The sequence below is a fragment of the Hypoxylon trugodes genome, assembly GCF_022578975.1.
Source record: "Hypoxylon trugodes strain CBS 135444 unplaced genomic scaffold F4822scaffold_4, whole genome shotgun sequence".
Taxonomy (NCBI): Eukaryota; Fungi; Ascomycota; class Sordariomycetes; order Xylariales; family Hypoxylaceae; genus Hypoxylon; species Hypoxylon trugodes.
The window spans coordinates 3,533,716-3,550,504 of NW_026250019.1; the positions used below are offsets into that span (position 1 = coordinate 3,533,716).

Genomic DNA, 16,789 nt, shown 5'->3' on the forward strand with positions numbered 1-16,789 from the left:
GTAGGTACGATGCGGTATCAAGAACTGACTATAAGCTGCGATGCGTGGGGTTAGAAGGTACAGCCTACTATAGGTATTCTCTAAGTTACGCTAGTCAGGGATGGTCGTGAGCATGCAGATGTGAATAGGTATACCTGGCTCGTACTTTGCACGAGTAAGGCATGAATTGAATAGATCGTAAGAAAGTAGTACCTAGCCCTCTAGCCCTGGAGGTACATCATCACCACCCCCCTGCCCCCCCTGACAAACCCCTCTTACCCTCTCTTAGGTACAGCGTCCTAAGCTCCATCGCAGTCCCCCCACTAGTGAGTGGGCAATACTATGGTAGCTACGACCTCGTACATGCTGCCTCACCTGGGTAACAACCAAGTTCTAAAAGCCTAAGCCAGCAAGCAGCACCAATATTTTTTTGTAGAAAAAGCCATACGCTACCTCCCTACCGTCTTCTGTACTTTTAAGTTGGTCTCCCCTTTTACCTTTTAAAAGTCCCAACTTGAGACTTTTCCTTCCCCAAACCAAGTTCTGGAAACTCTATCCTTTCTTCTCTCTTCCTCTCTCTCTCTCTCTCTAATCCTAATCCCCCTCCCAATTCCACAAGCTCACCGCCATTGACTTTCGTTTTACCATTGATACCCTTGGAATCCCATTCTCCTGCAGCTTGCTAGAGAGAGACACACAACCACAATCATACATACTTTGTTTAAGCTAAAGAATATACACCCATTCTTGCTTTGCAACACCGATCTCGAGGCAATATGTGGTATGTACAACCTAAGCGACACCCTCTTGTGTCTTCGTTTTACACCGTTGGACGGGTAGATGGAACCTCAAGTAGCCTATTCGACCCCTCCATCTCCCCGACTTTTGGTTTCAGCTACTGCTATCAGAGACGCTCGAGCTCCACAACACAGAGAATTGGGTCAAAAAAAGAAGACACATAGGACAAAAGAATTGCATAGTTAGGATCAATTCAGTGTGCTAATTCGATTTTTTTTTTTTAAATATTATAGTGGAATTTTCGGCTACATCAACTACCTGGTCGAGAAGGATAGGAAGTTTATCCTTGACACCCTCGTCAACGGTGAGACATGAACAACCTGCCGCAATCCGTCCCCCGATCCTGCTACCTGCAGCCTCCCAAACGATCTGCGTTGAACAACAAACAATTACATAGAAGCCAATGCTGACATTGGTTTTTGCTATATAGGTCTCTCTCGCCTAGAATACCGTGGATATGACTCGGCCGGTTTAGCTGTCGATGGTGACAAGAAGAAGGAAGTGCTTGCTTTCAAGGAAGTCGGCAAGGTCGCCAAGCTCAAGCAACTTATTGATGAGTCCAAACCAGACCTCACCAAAGTTTTCGATTCACATGCCGGTATCGCCCATACTCGATGGGCTACTCACGGCCCTCCATCTCGGCTGAACTGCCATCCCCACCGGTAAATACCTATACATAGCAGAGCTTACGAGTCCCCTTGCTAATCCCACCATCTCTTTCAGATCCGACCCCACATGGGAATTCTCAGTCGTCCACAATGGCATCATCACCAATTACAAGGAATTGAAGACCCTCCTTTCCGCAAAGGGCTTCAAGTTCGAGACCGAGACCGATACAGAATGCATTGCGAAGCTCGCGAAGTACCTGTACGACCAACATCCCCACATTGACTTTGTCGACCTTGCGAAGGCTGTCATCACCGAGCTCGAGGGTGCTTATGGTTTGCTGATCAAGTCTGTCCACTACCCCCATGAGGTCGTTGCTGCTCGCAAGGGTTCACCCCTTGTTATTGGTGTGAAGACCCAGAGGCGGATGAAGGTCGATTTTGTCGATGTAGAATACTCCGAGGAGAACGGTGCTCTGCCCGCCGAGGCTGCTTCGCAGAACGTTGCCCTGAAGAAGCAGACGGGCAACTTGTTGGCTCCTAACTCTTTGCTTGGCGCCCCCGACAAGTCCCTCCTCCACCGCTCGCAGTCCCGCGCTTTCATGACTGACGATGGCTTGCCCATGCCCGCGGAATTCTTTCTTTCCTCTGACCCTTCTGCTATCGTCGAGCACACCAAGAAGGTCATGTACCTCGAGGATGACGACATTGCCCACATTCACGAGGGCTCGCTGAACATTCACCGCCTCAAGAAGGCTGATGGTAGCTCTAATGTCCGAAACATCCAGACCCTGGAGCTCGAGCTCCAGGAGATCATGAAGGGCAAGTTTGACCACTTTATGCAAAAGGAAATCTTCGAGCAGCCCGAGTCGGTTGTCAACACCATGAGAGGTCGTCTCGATATCGACAACAAGAGTGTTACTCTTGGTGGTCTGAGATCCTACATCGCGACTATTCGCCGGTGCCGACGAATCATTTTTATTGCTTGTGGAACAAGTTACCACTCTTGCATGGCTGTCCGAGGTATCTTTGAAGAACTCGCCGAGATCCCAATCGCCGTAGAATTGGCTTCCGATTTCCTCGACAGAGAGGCTCCCGTTTTCCGTGACGACACTTGCGTATTCGTTTCTCAGTCTGGTGAGACGGCCGACTCTCTGATGGCCCTTCGATACTGCCTGGAGCGTGGTGCTCTTACCGTTGGTATTGTCAACGTTGTCGGTTCCTCCATCTCTCTCCTCACCCACTGTGGTGTTCACGTCAACGCTGGTCCCGAAATCGGTGTTGCTTCCACTAAGGCTTACACTTCGCAATTCATTGCCATGGTTATGTTTGCTTTGTCTCTTAGCGAGGACCGAGCCTCCAAGCAAAAGCGACGTGAAGAAATCATTGAGGGTCTTGGCAACATTTCCGACCAGATCAAGCATATCTTGCAGTTGGACCAGTCCATTAAGGAACTTTGCTCGAAGACGTTCAAGAACCAGAAGTCTCTTCTACTTCTCGGACGTGGCAGCCAATACTCCACTGCTCTTGAGGGTGCTCTGAAGATCAAGGAAATATCCTATCTTCACTGTGAAGCTGTTATGTCTGGTGAGCTGAAGCACGGTGTGTTGGCTTTGGTTGACGAGAATCTTCCCATCATCATGATCTTGACTCGCGATGACCTCTTCAAGAAGTCGCTCAATGCTTACCAACAAGGTACGTGAAATGCGTCTAACTTCCATGGCGTTATGAAAAATTGGTGCTAACGAATGTACAGTCGCTGCCCGTGGCGGAAAGCCTATCGTCATCTGCAACCCCGGCGACGAGGAGTTCAAAGCTAGCGAAGCCCAGAAGATCGAAGTTCCTAAGACTGTTGACTGTCTGCAAGGAATCCTAAACGTTATTCCTCTGCAGCTCATTGCTTACTGGCTTGCTGTCATGGAGGGACTTAACGTCGACTTCCCTCGTAACTTGGCCAAGTCGGTTACTGTCGAATAAGCTTGTTTATCTGCATGATTTAGACTTATTCTAGGCTGGAATGCGACATGACCCCGGAGTTGGCTGTAAAAATGAATACCATAGTGGGTGGATAGTTTTTTAGTCTCACTTGACAGGATATCGTTGTTCTTATAGCAATAACATGACGGCGGGATTGATATGATGAGGGGGATGGTCAGTTGCTATCTCCCGTAAACCCCAACGATGCACATTGGCCCCCACGCCAGAATGGGCGTGGGACACGTACTACAGAAGTAGATAGACGAGTAACCACGTATGTCGGCTAGATAGGCCATTCTAGACGGAGACAACTGGTAATAAAGAAGAAAAAAAAGGTTGACAACTATCATATACATTTTGAGACGCTTGGGTATAATGAAATACAAGTATCATTTGTTTTGCCATTGAGTTTCTTAGTCTTGAGAATATTCGTGAAATATTACCTGAGTAGAAATGAACCATGGTACTTCCAAAGAAATTTACGAGGTGTACACCACAAAAGTACCGGTGGCTGACTAGTTTACTATATTAGAGCACAACGGGTTTCTTAGATCAAGAGAATGCTACGAAAACACAGCACATTATTCTTTAAAGCAGCTACCAACGTTCATGAATCTTTAGTCTAGTGTTACATAAATCTCTTGCTGCCTGCCACCTGCTTCTCTTCTCTATGGATGATCGAGAATCCATTGCGACCGTGTCATGTATAATAGTATCCTTGCATTTCATTATGTTTTCTTTAGACGGATGATTTCACCGTTTCATTTGTTTAGATGGATAGGACCTTATCATCCATCCGCATAACAATAGTTTTGTCGAAAGCTAGTAGTAGGCTTAAAAGAAGCATGCCCGGCTAGATAGATAGACACATGGCGCCTTATACGGTCTGCGTACCATATCCCTTGATACGATCAGCAAACGCCCAGCTCTGCTTCTCCAACTTCTCGTTCTCGGAAACCTCGACGCCGTCTTTAGTGACTACGGCAAGAGAGTAGGAGTCGTGGGATCGCGCGTCGCGGTAGAATAACACTTTCATGCACTCGCGGATCACCTCTAACGCCTGCTCGCGGGATACATTGGCCACGGACTCTTCGTCGGGGACGTACCGCCGCATAATGGGCTGGGCGAGCATACTTCCGAAACCGGTTGCTAGGGACGGGGAGGTGAATGTTGTGCCCAACAGGTCGGCGGCGGCGAGGAAGGGCTTGCCTTCGTCGTCGAGACCGGCGACTAGGAGGTGGTTCCACAGAGGATCGAATTTTGAACGCCGGTGGTAGAGAAGCTTGGATAGGTATTTGTGAAGTGAGCGCGCGTTTAGGGTGTGCGCGGCGGACGCTTGGTACGCTTCGTCGATGCCGAGTTCGGTTAGATGACGGTCGAGGTATTGCATGTCGGATACGTCGCCTCCGAACCCGATGAGCGAGGTGTCGGCGAAGGTGCGGATGCGCTTTACGTCGGTGAAGCGGGCTAGGGAACCGTAGGATGCTGTGGTATATATGTTAGACTGTTGGTCTGTGGTGGTATAGATAGTGGATGTGGGAATAGATGCGTACCTAGGTTATCGGCAGCCATGACAACACCATCCTTGAATTTCATCGCTACGACTGATGTTCCTGTTACGACGGGTGACTGAGTGTGCTGGTTGGGACCGTTGGTCTGCATGTATGAGGCATCGTAGGCGCCGTAGACGTCGTCCCTGGGCTATCGTATCGGTTGTTGGTTAGCTCTGCTTTCGATTGTGGTGGATTGGACTACTTACACGGCCCCAAGCTTGTGGTCGATGATCCATATTGGAAATTTGGGGGGTGTAAAGAGAGACGGTCGGCAAATATGGTTGATTTAATACGGATTGGTGGCCGGAGTAGTGTGATGAATGGGATTGTTGTTTTTGGAATATGAAGATGTAAGGCTGATGGAGAGGTACGTAGGAGATGTAGCGAAGGCAGCGAAGGTAGCGAAGCTCCGGTGTAAGGTAAAAGAAGCTTGGGAGCTGCGCGTCAGTTCTGCCTTCCTATCAGCTGTTGGCGGCTGGTATCGATAAAGACAGGCTCCATTTTTTAGCATTCAGCTTGAACATGAGATTGTCACTCAAAACTCAACTCACAAGGCTAATTAAATAAACCATCGGCCTTATCTTTCGATTTTAGTTTATTATTTAATCCTATTTCTTTAAATTTGTGAAATTGAGGAACAAATCATCGGATTGATAATGGCGCTAGTGGGTTATGAGAGTAGCGACGAGGAAGAAGAGGTTGAACAACAGCCCGAACCAAAGGTAAGAATGAGAACATCACGATACGAATCATAGCATCATACCGGTAGGCATTGGACAGCACTGATCCTATTGAGGCCAGTCACTGAAACAAACTCAAGATACTACCTCCCACACAAATGAGAAGCCGAGTAAGTTGTATATCCGACCATCCATTCCCATGTTTCTAAACAATAAACAGACGATATCCCAGAAAAGCCAAGTGCTCCGATACAAAAGTCCGATGAGCAACAGCCAGCTATTATCGGACCCCAGATAGGTCCAAGTGCAATCACAGGGCCTAGTTTCCCTCCGTTAGAAGAAGCACCCATGGATGATGACGACGACGCCAATGGACCGGGCTTACCACCGGGATCTCCATACACGGCGACACGCGCATTGCTGCGGGATCTCACACTACCGACTGTGCCGAACACAGAAATCCCTCCGGAGCCGCCCGGTGAACCACCAGCCGCACTAAGTGCCAAATTCGAGCGCTTTCTCGAGCTCAAGAAGCAAGGCGTGCACTTCAACTCCCGAGTCGCGGCAAACCCAGCCTTGCGCAATCCGGCTCTGACAGACAAACTTCTAAGCTTCGTCGAGCTTGGCAGTCCTGTTGATCAATACCGCACCACCTTGTCTGCGGACATATGGGACCCAACTGCCTTCCCTCGTCACGCATATAAGGAACAACTTAAGCAGAGCCAGGCCGAGATCGAGAAGGCGAGGGCGAGGAATAAAGGAGCGCCTGTCGAGTTTGTCGCTGCGACTACTTCAGCCAGTAATGACCAGGCGATACAGCAGAAACCAAGTGTTGGAAAGCGGAAGACGAGATTTGATGCGTAAGCTACTATGTTATGTCACTTCTCCAAATACCATACTTTAGTTCTACTGCACATATGTATATTGATCAATTTCGATACCCTTTCCACTTATCTACAATATCCTCGTTTCTTGGTATAGGTTGATTTATATAGACATAAGAAATATCAAGTGGGACTCGCAAGCCCGATAACTACCTAGGTACCTAGGATAATCATACTGGTAAAGATACAATGAGTGTGGATCCTAGGTGTAAAGACAGTCCGATTCAAATTCAAATAGCAATCTCCAAAACTACCATACGCCCGCATTCGTTACTCATCAACTAGTAAATTCTCAATACTTCCCGTGAGCATGGTCGCACTCCTCTAGGAAACGATATATACCTTCGAGGCCCTCGAAGTCTTCTGAACAGTGTTCACCAGAACTGATCGGCGGTGACATGCTCTCATAACCTTCCAAGTCGTCAGGTAATGATAACCATGGATTATCTTCCAAGTCGCTGAAGCCGTCCTCAAAGAACTCCTCTTCCGCGGGGAAGAAGCTTCCTTGAGACCTTAATGAACCGCCAGGAAATGTCAGAATCCTTGTGCTGTCATTCTTAGCATCCGGCGCAAAGGGAAACTTCAACGCCATAGAAACCCCAGTCTTAGCTGCGAAATCCGGGTCTTCCTTGACGACACCTCGCATTAGTCCAAGGTCATCGCATAGCGACTCGACTGTTTCAGCGTCGACACCTGGGAACCGGACCCGTAGGATATTTCCTTTCTCAAGCTGGATCGGGAGATCGCCTAACGAGGAGAGCTTCTTTATATCCGCTAGCGTCATCGTCAAGTCCTTAAGGGCACGAGCGAAGTCGACAGACAGGACGTCGAGGAAACCATCGGTGTTGAGGGTGGTGGAGTCGAGGTCAAGAGCAGCGGTCTTGAAACCGGTGGAGGGGTAGGGGAATGCAGCAGCGAGGGGGCTGAGAGCGGTGACGGTGGGGCTTAGGCGGAAGTCGATGTACGAGCCTGGTGCATTGCGAGACACCGCGGACATCTTGCGGGCAGTCTCACCTTGTAGTACTGAGACGGAACGGTACTTCCTCTCGCCTCGCGGGGTGAGCCCATCGAACTGCGCCTTTTGTCCGGAAATCCAGAATGCTCGCACGGCGGCGGATACGTTCTGGACAACCTGTGCCTGGACGGCTGGGGCATGGGAGAAGTATCTCTGTCCTCCGACTCGTCCGGATCCGAGACCATACCCACCTGCGGTACGCGGGAGTGCGCCACCCGTTAGGTTCGGGCGGAGGGTACTCGCGAACGGAGCACGGCCCGTGATCTGCGCTACCGCGCGACCAGTCTGTGTATTCAAGAACTTCGATCGATCGATTCGCGCTCCAGCGTCAAGTCGGCCAGTGCTCATGAAACGGCGAACAGCCGCGTTGATGTTCTGGTACGCGGTGGATGTAGTCGAGTGCCATCGACCGCTTCTCTGCTGCCGCAGGAGGGCGGCGGGGTGGATCGGTTGGCGGGGAGAGTGTGTGCTCCGCGCGAATACGGGTTCGAGAGCGACGTTGTTGGACGGGCGAGCGGCGGCCGCGGAGAGCTTCGCTCGTAGGATCTTGCTCGCCTTGTAGGCGGCGCTACGGACCACCCGCAACGCCGCGGGCGCCCATATGCCACCTATAGGGGCTGACATGTTGGGTTGGGTTTAACCTTTTGTTCGTCGCTTATGCGGCGGCGAACAAAATGGTGAGAGGAGAGGATATGGGAGAGGGAAAAGGGAAGGAGACGTAGGAGGGTCGGGTAATGACGACGCTATTTACACCGAGTCCGATATCCGATAACAGTGTTAGATAAGCGATTGTGGCGTTACATTTGCCACAAAGGTATAGTGGCTCAGTATAGTGGACTTAACCTTTTTGGCTCTGGTGGAAATCTCCCGAGTGGGTCTTAAGCTCAAATCCCCACCAACAATTTTTATTTTCTTTACTTTCTAGCTCGCGTCCTCTGAGCTTCTCCTTTGTTCCCTCAAATATTTTTCACCCTCAGTCCTCCCAGCTTGGAGGCCTTCGCAATGTGAAAGCACTGAGTATGGGGGCTCTTGCCTCGCATATTATCTCGTTTCCTTGACGATCTTTCGATCTGGATTATAATGTGAGTCGCATTCTCTCTTGATATCTTTCTCAACACCGCTTCCTTGCTGTGAAGAAGAAAAATTTGAACAATCCAAATCTTACAACACGATGGGGATCTTAGACTATAGAATTATCCTGAGCAAATCTCGCATGCAAGAATCTGCAGCATAATTGATTTAGTTGTCAGCTGGCTAACTCAATTCAGTGTAAGTTCTTGTCGACGATCTTCGTGGCTGTCGTCCAAGCCCGACTTCTATTCTAAATCAAAAAGGTATGTGCCATATTCCTATTTTACGGCCTCAGGGCGATCGTTTCGAGGGGTGATGAAGAAATCGACAAACCTAGGGAATTCCTCATTCCGAATACACTATGTAGATTTGTTTAGTTTCAGCCTTGTCTGACCTCAATACCTACGTTATTATTTGTTGGATGTGAAGCATTTTTATACCTTGCTAACTCGTCCACTTGAACAGGTACATAATTCCCTCCCAATATTTATCACATTCACATGAGGATATCTTGAACGAACGGGCGGACATAACGAACCTTTCGTACCTTCTCTCGAACCAACAAGGTCGTACAACCCTTGTGAGAGCGGGACTACGCGGGCTTCTTGTTGAGAATTCGTCAACTGATTGTGTCTTGTTGACGCAAATTTGTCAATGTAATAAGGGTCCAAAGCATCGCTAACATGCATTGGCAGGTAATTCATATATACTTCACGTTGTCTTCTATTGCAAATGATGAACATTATTCACACTGTTTGATCCTGTCCAATGGGCATGGAAATGAACATCTTATAAAAATCTGATTTAATGAGGTATGTTCTTGTCCTAGCCAATGTTTATGATCATAGCTAACATGAGTAGCCTGATAGCTTCTATTTATAACTTGATTGTTGTACGACTGCTCTAGTCCACGTCGCTAACCCGACCATTGTACTAGGTAATATAGACGATCATATGTCCCCTAAGTATTAGGTCCTTTCCAGGTTAGTTGATCTCTACTTAATCGTATGGAAGCCTCTCGGATGATATTTTTCCTGCATGATGTCTGAGTTCTTCGTGACGAGACTTGCACTGTTCACCTTGGAGAACTGATGAGGTTTGGGGATTGCCTGATCTTAAATTGCATCGCTTGATGATCAGAGGGCTAACTTTCCTCTTCTAGTCTAGATTCCACAGCAGCTGTGCTTGGTAAAGACGAGTTAAACGCCTAACTCCGGTTTTGTCAAACCTGCAGTGATCAGAGGTGGAATGGTTTTAATTATTACCAACATGAGTCAAGAATAACTAGATTAGCTTCGGAGTTTTTGCTACTTGATATAATATAGTACTATCACCATTTACCGTACCATGTTCTAGTGTTCTTTTAATTGCTTAGATATCTACGTTCACGACGTCGTGTGATAAAGAGGTTCTACATACGTATCACCGATAATTCGGAGCCGGAACTTTGGTTAAGGGCGAGCACCGTCGGATTGGATTTTCTGGGGAAGTGGGTCGTACTACCTCAATAATGGGCGGGTCTGGACCCTGTTGCATCATTGATCCACAACGCCCGGCATCTACTGTACTGTACTTCCCTCTATCTCTAACTGAGTATCAGCAGGTACATTACTGATCTCAACGTTACCCCTTATCTCATGTATCTCCTATTGTACACGGTGCTCAGCTAATCTAGGGCTAATTCGGCCGTCTTCATTAGTAAGAGGCGTTCGCTAGAACAATAAAATAAGTGGTGTCATCCTCATACCACCTATTAGGGCAGCAAGAAATGAAGATCGAAGAAATCTGATTCGATCGCTGGAATGAGCCTCCGCGATCTTCTTGTCTCGTTTCTTTGCGGGGTAAAGACGTACGTTGTATGGTGCGTGTACATCTCTCCCCTATCTGGTAAAGATGGAGCTATACTTTTCCTATGACGTTACTTTGTCTGAACGCAGAAGTACCTCGATATTATGTACATCCAGTACCGACATATGTTAATTATCAGTAACATACATTGTACGTACATCAATCATGTATGTTAATCCCACTAGAAGCACATGAGACATACCAGTCTCGTATGATCCGGACGGGGAACTTTCCCTAGGATCATCCTGATTCACCCACTTCATTGGTGAGGTCATCAAGGGAACCGCTCCGATTGCTGGGGGCTGATTAATCAACCTGCTTCAGACAATGGAAAGTTGCAGTAGCGCACCGTATCTAGCGAAATGGAGCTTATCTTCTTTTTTCGTTTAGATCCTGCCTACCCAGTTGCCTGCCGACCGTTTTGATTAGAAAGGTCGCGTGGTCTATTGGGTAGGTACTTGGCGGTTCATTCGAATCTTTATAAAGAGACCTCACCCTCCTTCTTCGCTCGAGGGATCCCTCACATGTAATATTTACTAGCACAGAATACCTACAGAGAAGATAGCTGTATATCAATACTACCAATAACTTCTACCCAAAGCTTTAAGAACTATACAACTCATCATGGACAACTCCAAGGAAACCAACGCCCCAACACCATCTAGCCCTAGTCGACGAAGGGTATGTACTGTCTCCTACCGTCCCGTCACCATACATCCCTTTCTTACTACCAAGTAATTGTGATTTTATACTAACAGTCATCACCTTTACTCTAGGGCTCCGGACCAGCTTTCGACGGTCTGATGAATCAAAAGCGTGCTAGCGATCCTAGCTCTCTTGCTAGACGTGCCAGCTTGCACGACCAGAAGCCCCAAGCAGGCTTCTTCGGGCAAATGTGGCATAAGTAAGTTCTCTCCCTCAACCCCATTAACCACCTACGTTTGGTAAGAATATGTTAGGCTAACGAAGCAATTTCTCTACTAGTTTCACACGCGGTCCCCAGAGTCCCACGAAGTGAACTCGTCTCGAACAAAATGGAAAATAAAATTATCGTTGTAGTCAACATACACGATTGAACGAGTAAACGAACGAGCCCGCCAAGTGCGTGAACAACATGATATGGCGGATACAGATGGTTACTGATGTCTTCATTCGAAGGCAATCAATTGCTTTGTCAATTCAACCAGGAAACAAGCTAGCCGGCGTCTGGTCGATGTATTATTAGTAGTAGCACTTCTCAAGTAACGATATCAAGAAAGTAAAACTAGCAAACATAATTTCGCCTCGCATTCTTTGGGGTGTTCAATATGTGACAACTATCGTCTGTATGTGAACAGCATAGATCTACTGGGTTAACGTTGTCAAGTTGGTTCTCTCGAATCTTCTTGATGCCTTAGACCTACAAATGGTATAATGTTAATGATTCATACTACAATATGGGCTGATGTTTGAACCATCTATTGATCCGGGTTTATGTGTGTTGCAAAATAATCTAATTGAAGCTCAAGACAAACGGGCCTTTTACTACAATATCACTGCATATTATTCCCATCAAAGTCAAGTCACATCATCAATGAAGAAACACAAGTGGAAGCAATGTCCGGCTTAAATTTACGCTATCCAGCAAATATCTTTAGCAAGAGACTCTCAACGGCATCCCACTTAGACAGAAATCCCCCACCGGTAGCCCCCCATTATCAATTTTTCAACTTTTTTTTGCGTTGTATGTATTATGTAATTTTGGCGTTGGAGCAATAGGACGTGAAATCCAATAAGCCCATATTTTCCAACCGCGAGGCATGCAAAAGATGACGGTTGGTGCATATTTTTAAACCCGGATATGGCGTGTTTCCAATCGAGCTGGGGGCCTTTGAGACAGATCGAGCGAACTCGAAAAATCTGTCTGCTGAGAGACGTGACCAGCCCAGCCCCAAGTTATCACAGTGCTGCCCTAATTAGTTCAGGACCGTTGAAAACCTTTCATCTTCCTTCCAAAGCTTGTTCCCACACCTCCGGGTGGCTTCGCGCCAGCTCGGGTTGCCCCGAGCCGGCACGAAAGAGGCATATTATCAGCGTGGGATGGGTTCTCCTCGGCCTAGTCCGAGATGCTGGCTCCGGAGCAAAGTAGCCTCTGCCGAGGTCTGCGAGGAAAGATTAAATTGTGAAATATAATCTCCCTCGCTCCGGCATATCGCTCTTACTATCACGCATGTCTCCTTCAGAAAGAACCCAAGCACATGGAGGTACAGGCGGTCAAAAACCTTGGGATACCAGGCGGGATAAGGCAGTCATTGCTGCAGAATCCGCATCAGACCCTGAACCCATGGGACCGCCCCAAGATGCCACAGACAAATTGCCGATACATCCTGGTCGTACTTAGATCAACTCGATTGCTAAAAACTTCGAACAAAGAGGTACTCGGGCTTTCTTTTCCCTCAAGACATCCCAACAAAGAAAAAAAAAGGCGTGAAAATCCCAAAGCACGCCACGAAAATCTGGCCGACTTGGCCCGTGACTTCATCCGATATAAAAAGTAGTCATGCCCGTGAGATCCACTAGCCGCGAGCGCAGGATCCGATGCGCTTGGCATTTCTTCCGACATCATATCGCGATTAGATGCCGGGTGGTATAAGCGATGATCAACGATTTAACAGAATTCGCAAGGGATTTATTTGAGGGGATTCATAATAACTCTGCGACAAGTGCATGAAAACAGCGATAATTGTACCGGTGTTTTGTGTGCGACGAGTGGGAGAGTACGCGGTGGTTCTCCCGCGATTTCATGGAGTAGGCTCCCTCCCCATGTTTGTCTGAAGAATGGTATCCAGACCGCGAGGCTGAATAATATTATTCAGTGCGTATCGCCAGGACGAATTTCATCCGGCGTATTACCTCCAGGTGTTGATGCCTAGAGTACGTAAGGCCGTTTACCGTCGTGCCTAGGACGAAATCGTGGAGATTATCTTGATACTATCAAGTTGGGTTAGTATGTACTAGAAATATGGGCTAATTCTGGGATAACTTACCACATTGGCGCCCGAAATTACCTAGACCTTAGAAAACGCCGCGAATGCTTGCTCATACGAGGAATGAAGTAGATATGCCATGACCATTCCTATACAAGGTCCCCACCGATGCCAAGGTGCTTTTATCGTTACCATCGTACGTTGCCGAACTGAACTTGACCGAACGTGAAAGTCCTCTAGAACGTACACCTAAAAGATACTACTTGTAAGCCAACGTATTATCGTAGAATGCAGGATGCGAGGTAAGTACCAACCCTACATGATGAAGAACACCGTCTACCTTCTATAATGCCGGAAACTTAAGAATCATGGAAAAAACTCGTTATGCTCGTACATTCCGTAGTAACCGTACATGCATGGATTTGCCGCTGGATGCAACATTACCACGCCAACTGAGGGCCTTTTATCTGTCTTGCCCAGGACCATGGATTACGCCAGGGTCAAACAGAACTCCGTGGCTACTCGAGGGCCTTTTGCAGTCGTGCCTGGGACTATCAGTCAGGGAACACCCTACGACTGTCAAGAGGGCCTTTTCATCGCAGTCATGCCCGGGACCACTGTTGTCGTGAGCCGACCATGTACTCCACGACCTGAGGGCCTTTTTACGTCCTGCCCAGGACGGAGCGGTGGCGAATCGACTCGTTCGAGGATGACGGTAAATCTTAATTCATCTTACGCATTTTACAACCCAGGATGTTTTTCTAAAACTGTGGCCTTGGATTTAGAGTTCTGGAGAGTAACGGTGTTAGATTATCCGATATGGTATAGTATAACAAAGCGGTGTTAGAAACATGACTTACCGGTCAGCCCCATCTTTTGAGAAATGGTGCGTACGTGGGTAGATAAATTTAAAACCGTTGAGGCCTAAGACCCTCGAGTTGGACGTTGTCACCGCATCGTGCCTCAATTATGCCAACTCAGGCAGTCGAAAAATACAGGTCGTCATTTCGGGAGGGGAATAACTCCGACAAGTAGGATGGATTGTATTGATTTTGTCATCCGAAGAGCTAAACTGAATAAAATCGAAAAGTGGCCATGGCTATTAACGGCCAAGAAAATACGACCTTATCCCACTAGCAGAGACTTGAATTTCGGGTTGTAGGTGTCGAACATGACGAAAACGCGCTTTGTTTGAATTGAGGGAGGTGAAGGTGGGAGAAGTTAGAAGGCCCGACGGCTCGAGCAAGCCAGCATTAATGTGACGGAAACTGTTACGTAATCCCATAGTTTGCCAGCTCATAGCTCCGGAATGATGTTACTCCGTGGTCCGAACTCTCTTGAGGGCAACTTGCGGCTCAAGCGCACTGGGCGCATGTGATCTGATCCACCATTGACTACGAAGAACCTCTTCCTAAGAAATCATAGCTCGAAGCCCGCATACGAATGATCTCTAGGTCAATTTTGGTGTGAATCTTACAGTCTGGTTTCTCATGTTACCATCATGGGCTCTGTGTGCCACTCCCGTGACCTTCAGCGGGAATATCCTCGAGTACTAGACGAATGACTTCGAACCTACTACAATTAACGGTAATCAGCAGGTATTGACGCGTACCTGCTGTACACTTCTATTAATGGCACATATGGAAGCTCGTCATGAGATTTTGCTACGTATGGGATCGATGTCTCAGTATTGAATTTGAGATCTATGGATTTCTTTTCCTACGGCGCGGACCTTACGAAACCCGGCGGGGTAGTGTCGTGTAGCACCCGAGTGTTGTGTGTGCATAAAAAATGTTGGCGGAGATGTTCAGGCGGAAGGCAATTGCAAGTGCTGAGCCGTGCTGGCCATTTTACGGGTTGCCTGGAGCAAGGGTTATATGATAAAATAAGTGGTTAGGTTTTCAATCAAGTCTGCGAGCCCAGCTACTTGGCTCAGTGGTTCGCTGCTGAGTTCTTACACTTAGGAAATGGGGCGGGCCTCGGTTCTGCCGTCGGCTAGAAAGAGTACATCTCCCCCTCAGGTCGCCCTCTAGGGACACCGGGAATGTAGTCGGACTAGTTGGTGGTACTTGTACAAAGAGCGCGCGCAAGTGTGGTCGGAGTGAGCAGAGTACAGGTGTACCTTTTTTGCATATCCTCACGAGCCATACCGGTTCGATTCCTGATGTGAGCACTTTTTTTTTCTTGTTTATTTTTCCAACTCATCGTTATCGGTAAATTTTACAAAACGCATGTGGTTTGATCCACCTTGGACTACATATAATAGTCGAAGAGCCCCTTTTCGAGGATATGTAGTGAGCAATCTCATATGCGAATAGTTTCCAGGTCAGTTGTGAAGTGAGTCATGCTCATCAAGTATAGTCAGGTTTCTAATGTTACTATTATAGGCGTCGTGTCTGCTGCAAGCCGGTAGACACCACTCACACTACTCGCGTCGATTATTATTCAACTGGCATGTCTATAACATACAGGACATCCGAAATACTAAAGAAAGTGGGACAGGATCGAATCGTTGCGAAATATGACGGAGATCTATACTACGTTTTACATATCTACTTACGTGCATTTCTCTAGCTGATATATGTTAATGTTAGTTCTTCGATCTCATGGGAATTTTCTAGTATGGTGCGTACGAATCCGAAATTACTATTCTTGCAAGCAACCAGTGGGTGTTGCTGTGAAGTTGCAGCTGGGTTTGGGTTGGTAGTGTATGTAATGTGATAAAATGTTGGCTTTGATATGGAATTGATGACTCAGTGTTGGACTTGAGATTAGTGAATTTCTATTCCTGCGTTACAGACCTTCTTTACGTACGGAACCTAGCAGGGTAATGCCAGGTAGAACCTGAGTGTTGTCAAAAAAAGGGGGGGTGATAGACGCGTTTAGGCAGCTGGCAGTCGCGGGCCGCCAATTATTGGTTGCCTACAGGCAAGGTTTATATGGTCGAATAAACCTCTGGTTTTTCAATATCAAATGGCCGCTTGGCTCAGTGGTTTAACCGGTTCAACTGCTGAGCTCACTCACGGCCGTCCCCAATGCCTACGGTCACGGACCTGCTGGTTCTTCAAGGAGTCGACTAGGGATTGCCCGGGGGATTGGTACGCTCAACTTGTAGGCGGGGATGGACGTGAGTGAATTTTTGTTTTTTTTTTCTCCCTCAATCTTGTCTCATGCGTACAGAGCAGGGTTCGATTCCCATCGTCAGTACGTTTTTTTATCTGCCTTTTTTTCCCCTCGCCATTCACCGTCTCTACATATACGACTATTTACCGCTCGACGTACCATTTATTTATTGCTGCTCGAATTAGTCAATTAATTTCTTAGGATTACTCCCCCGCCGCCCTTCCCTTCTATCTATTTTGGTAATTTTCGTAGTCCCTACAGACTTAGTATCGCGCGCTACTACTAGGATA

At 47.5% G+C, this 16,789-nt stretch overlaps 5 protein-coding genes across 5 annotated transcripts; 3 read left to right on the plus strand and 2 right to left on the minus strand.

Annotated features, from left to right (window-relative positions):
- The first annotated feature begins 246 nt into the window (after positions 1-246).
- On the plus strand, positions 247-3,760 carry F4822DRAFT_401493 (glutamine:fructose-6-phosphate amidotransferase). The gene is made up of 5 exons (XM_051457956.1): positions 247-760; positions 1,011-1,081; positions 1,208-1,439; positions 1,501-3,077; positions 3,139-3,760. The coding sequence occupies exons 1-5, from the start codon at positions 756-758 to the stop codon at positions 3,357-3,359; spliced, it is 2,106 nt and encodes a 701-aa protein (XP_051316081.1). The 5' UTR covers positions 247-755; the 3' UTR covers positions 3,360-3,760.
- Positions 3,735-5,385, minus strand: F4822DRAFT_401503 (proteasome endopeptidase complex, beta subunit). Its single transcript, XM_051457957.1, has 3 exons — positions 5,119-5,385; positions 4,913-5,060; positions 3,735-4,844 (listed from the first exon to the last, which is right to left on the minus strand). The coding sequence occupies exons 1-3, from the start codon at positions 5,146-5,148 to the stop codon at positions 4,237-4,239; spliced, it is 786 nt and encodes a 261-aa protein (XP_051316082.1). The 5' UTR covers positions 5,149-5,385; the 3' UTR covers positions 3,735-4,236.
- A 183-nt stretch (positions 5,386-5,568) lies between these two features.
- Positions 5,569-6,456, plus strand: F4822DRAFT_428647 (HCNGP-like protein-domain-containing protein; the record flags this gene model as incomplete). Its single annotated transcript, XM_051460944.1, has 3 exons — positions 5,569-5,634; positions 5,714-5,762; positions 5,813-6,456. 3 exons carry the CDS (start codon positions 5,569-5,571, stop codon positions 6,454-6,456), a joined length of 759 nt encoding a protein of 252 aa, XP_051316083.1.
- A 312-nt stretch (positions 6,457-6,768) lies between these two features.
- On the minus strand, positions 6,769-8,115 carry F4822DRAFT_428648 (uncharacterized protein; the record flags this gene model as incomplete). Its single annotated transcript, XM_051460945.1, has 1 exon — positions 6,769-8,115. One exon carries the CDS (start codon positions 8,113-8,115, stop codon positions 6,769-6,771), a length of 1,347 nt encoding a protein of 448 aa, XP_051316084.1.
- Positions 8,116-11,034: 2,919 nt separating this feature from the next.
- F4822DRAFT_428649 (uncharacterized protein) lies at positions 11,035-11,428 on the plus strand (the record flags this gene model as incomplete). The annotated part of the gene is made up of 3 exons (XM_051460946.1): positions 11,035-11,091; positions 11,187-11,314; positions 11,395-11,428. The coding sequence occupies 3 exons, from the start codon at positions 11,035-11,037 to the stop codon at positions 11,426-11,428; spliced, it is 219 nt and encodes a 72-aa protein (XP_051316085.1).
- Between the last annotated feature and the right edge of the window lie 5,361 nt (positions 11,429-16,789).

Coding starts and splice junctions, on each gene's coding strand:
- F4822DRAFT_401493 (XM_051457956.1), top strand. Junction 1,440..1,500: donor CTGAACTGCCATCCCCACCG/GTAAATACCTAT, acceptor CATCTCTTTCAG/ATCCGACCCCACATGGGAAT. Junction 3,078..3,138: donor GCTCAATGCTTACCAACAAG/GTACGTGAAATG, acceptor ACGAATGTACAG/TCGCTGCCCGTGGCGGAAAG.
- F4822DRAFT_401503 (XM_051457957.1), bottom strand. CDS start 5,148: ATGGATCATCGACCACAAGCTTGGGGCCGT. Junction 5,061..5,118: donor GACCACAAGCTTGGGGCCGT/GTAAGTAGTCCA, acceptor CCGATACGATAG/CCCAGGGACGACGTCTACGG. Junction 4,845..4,912: donor CATGGCTGCCGATAACCTAG/GTACGCATCTAT, acceptor TATATACCACAG/CATCCTACGGTTCCCTAGCC.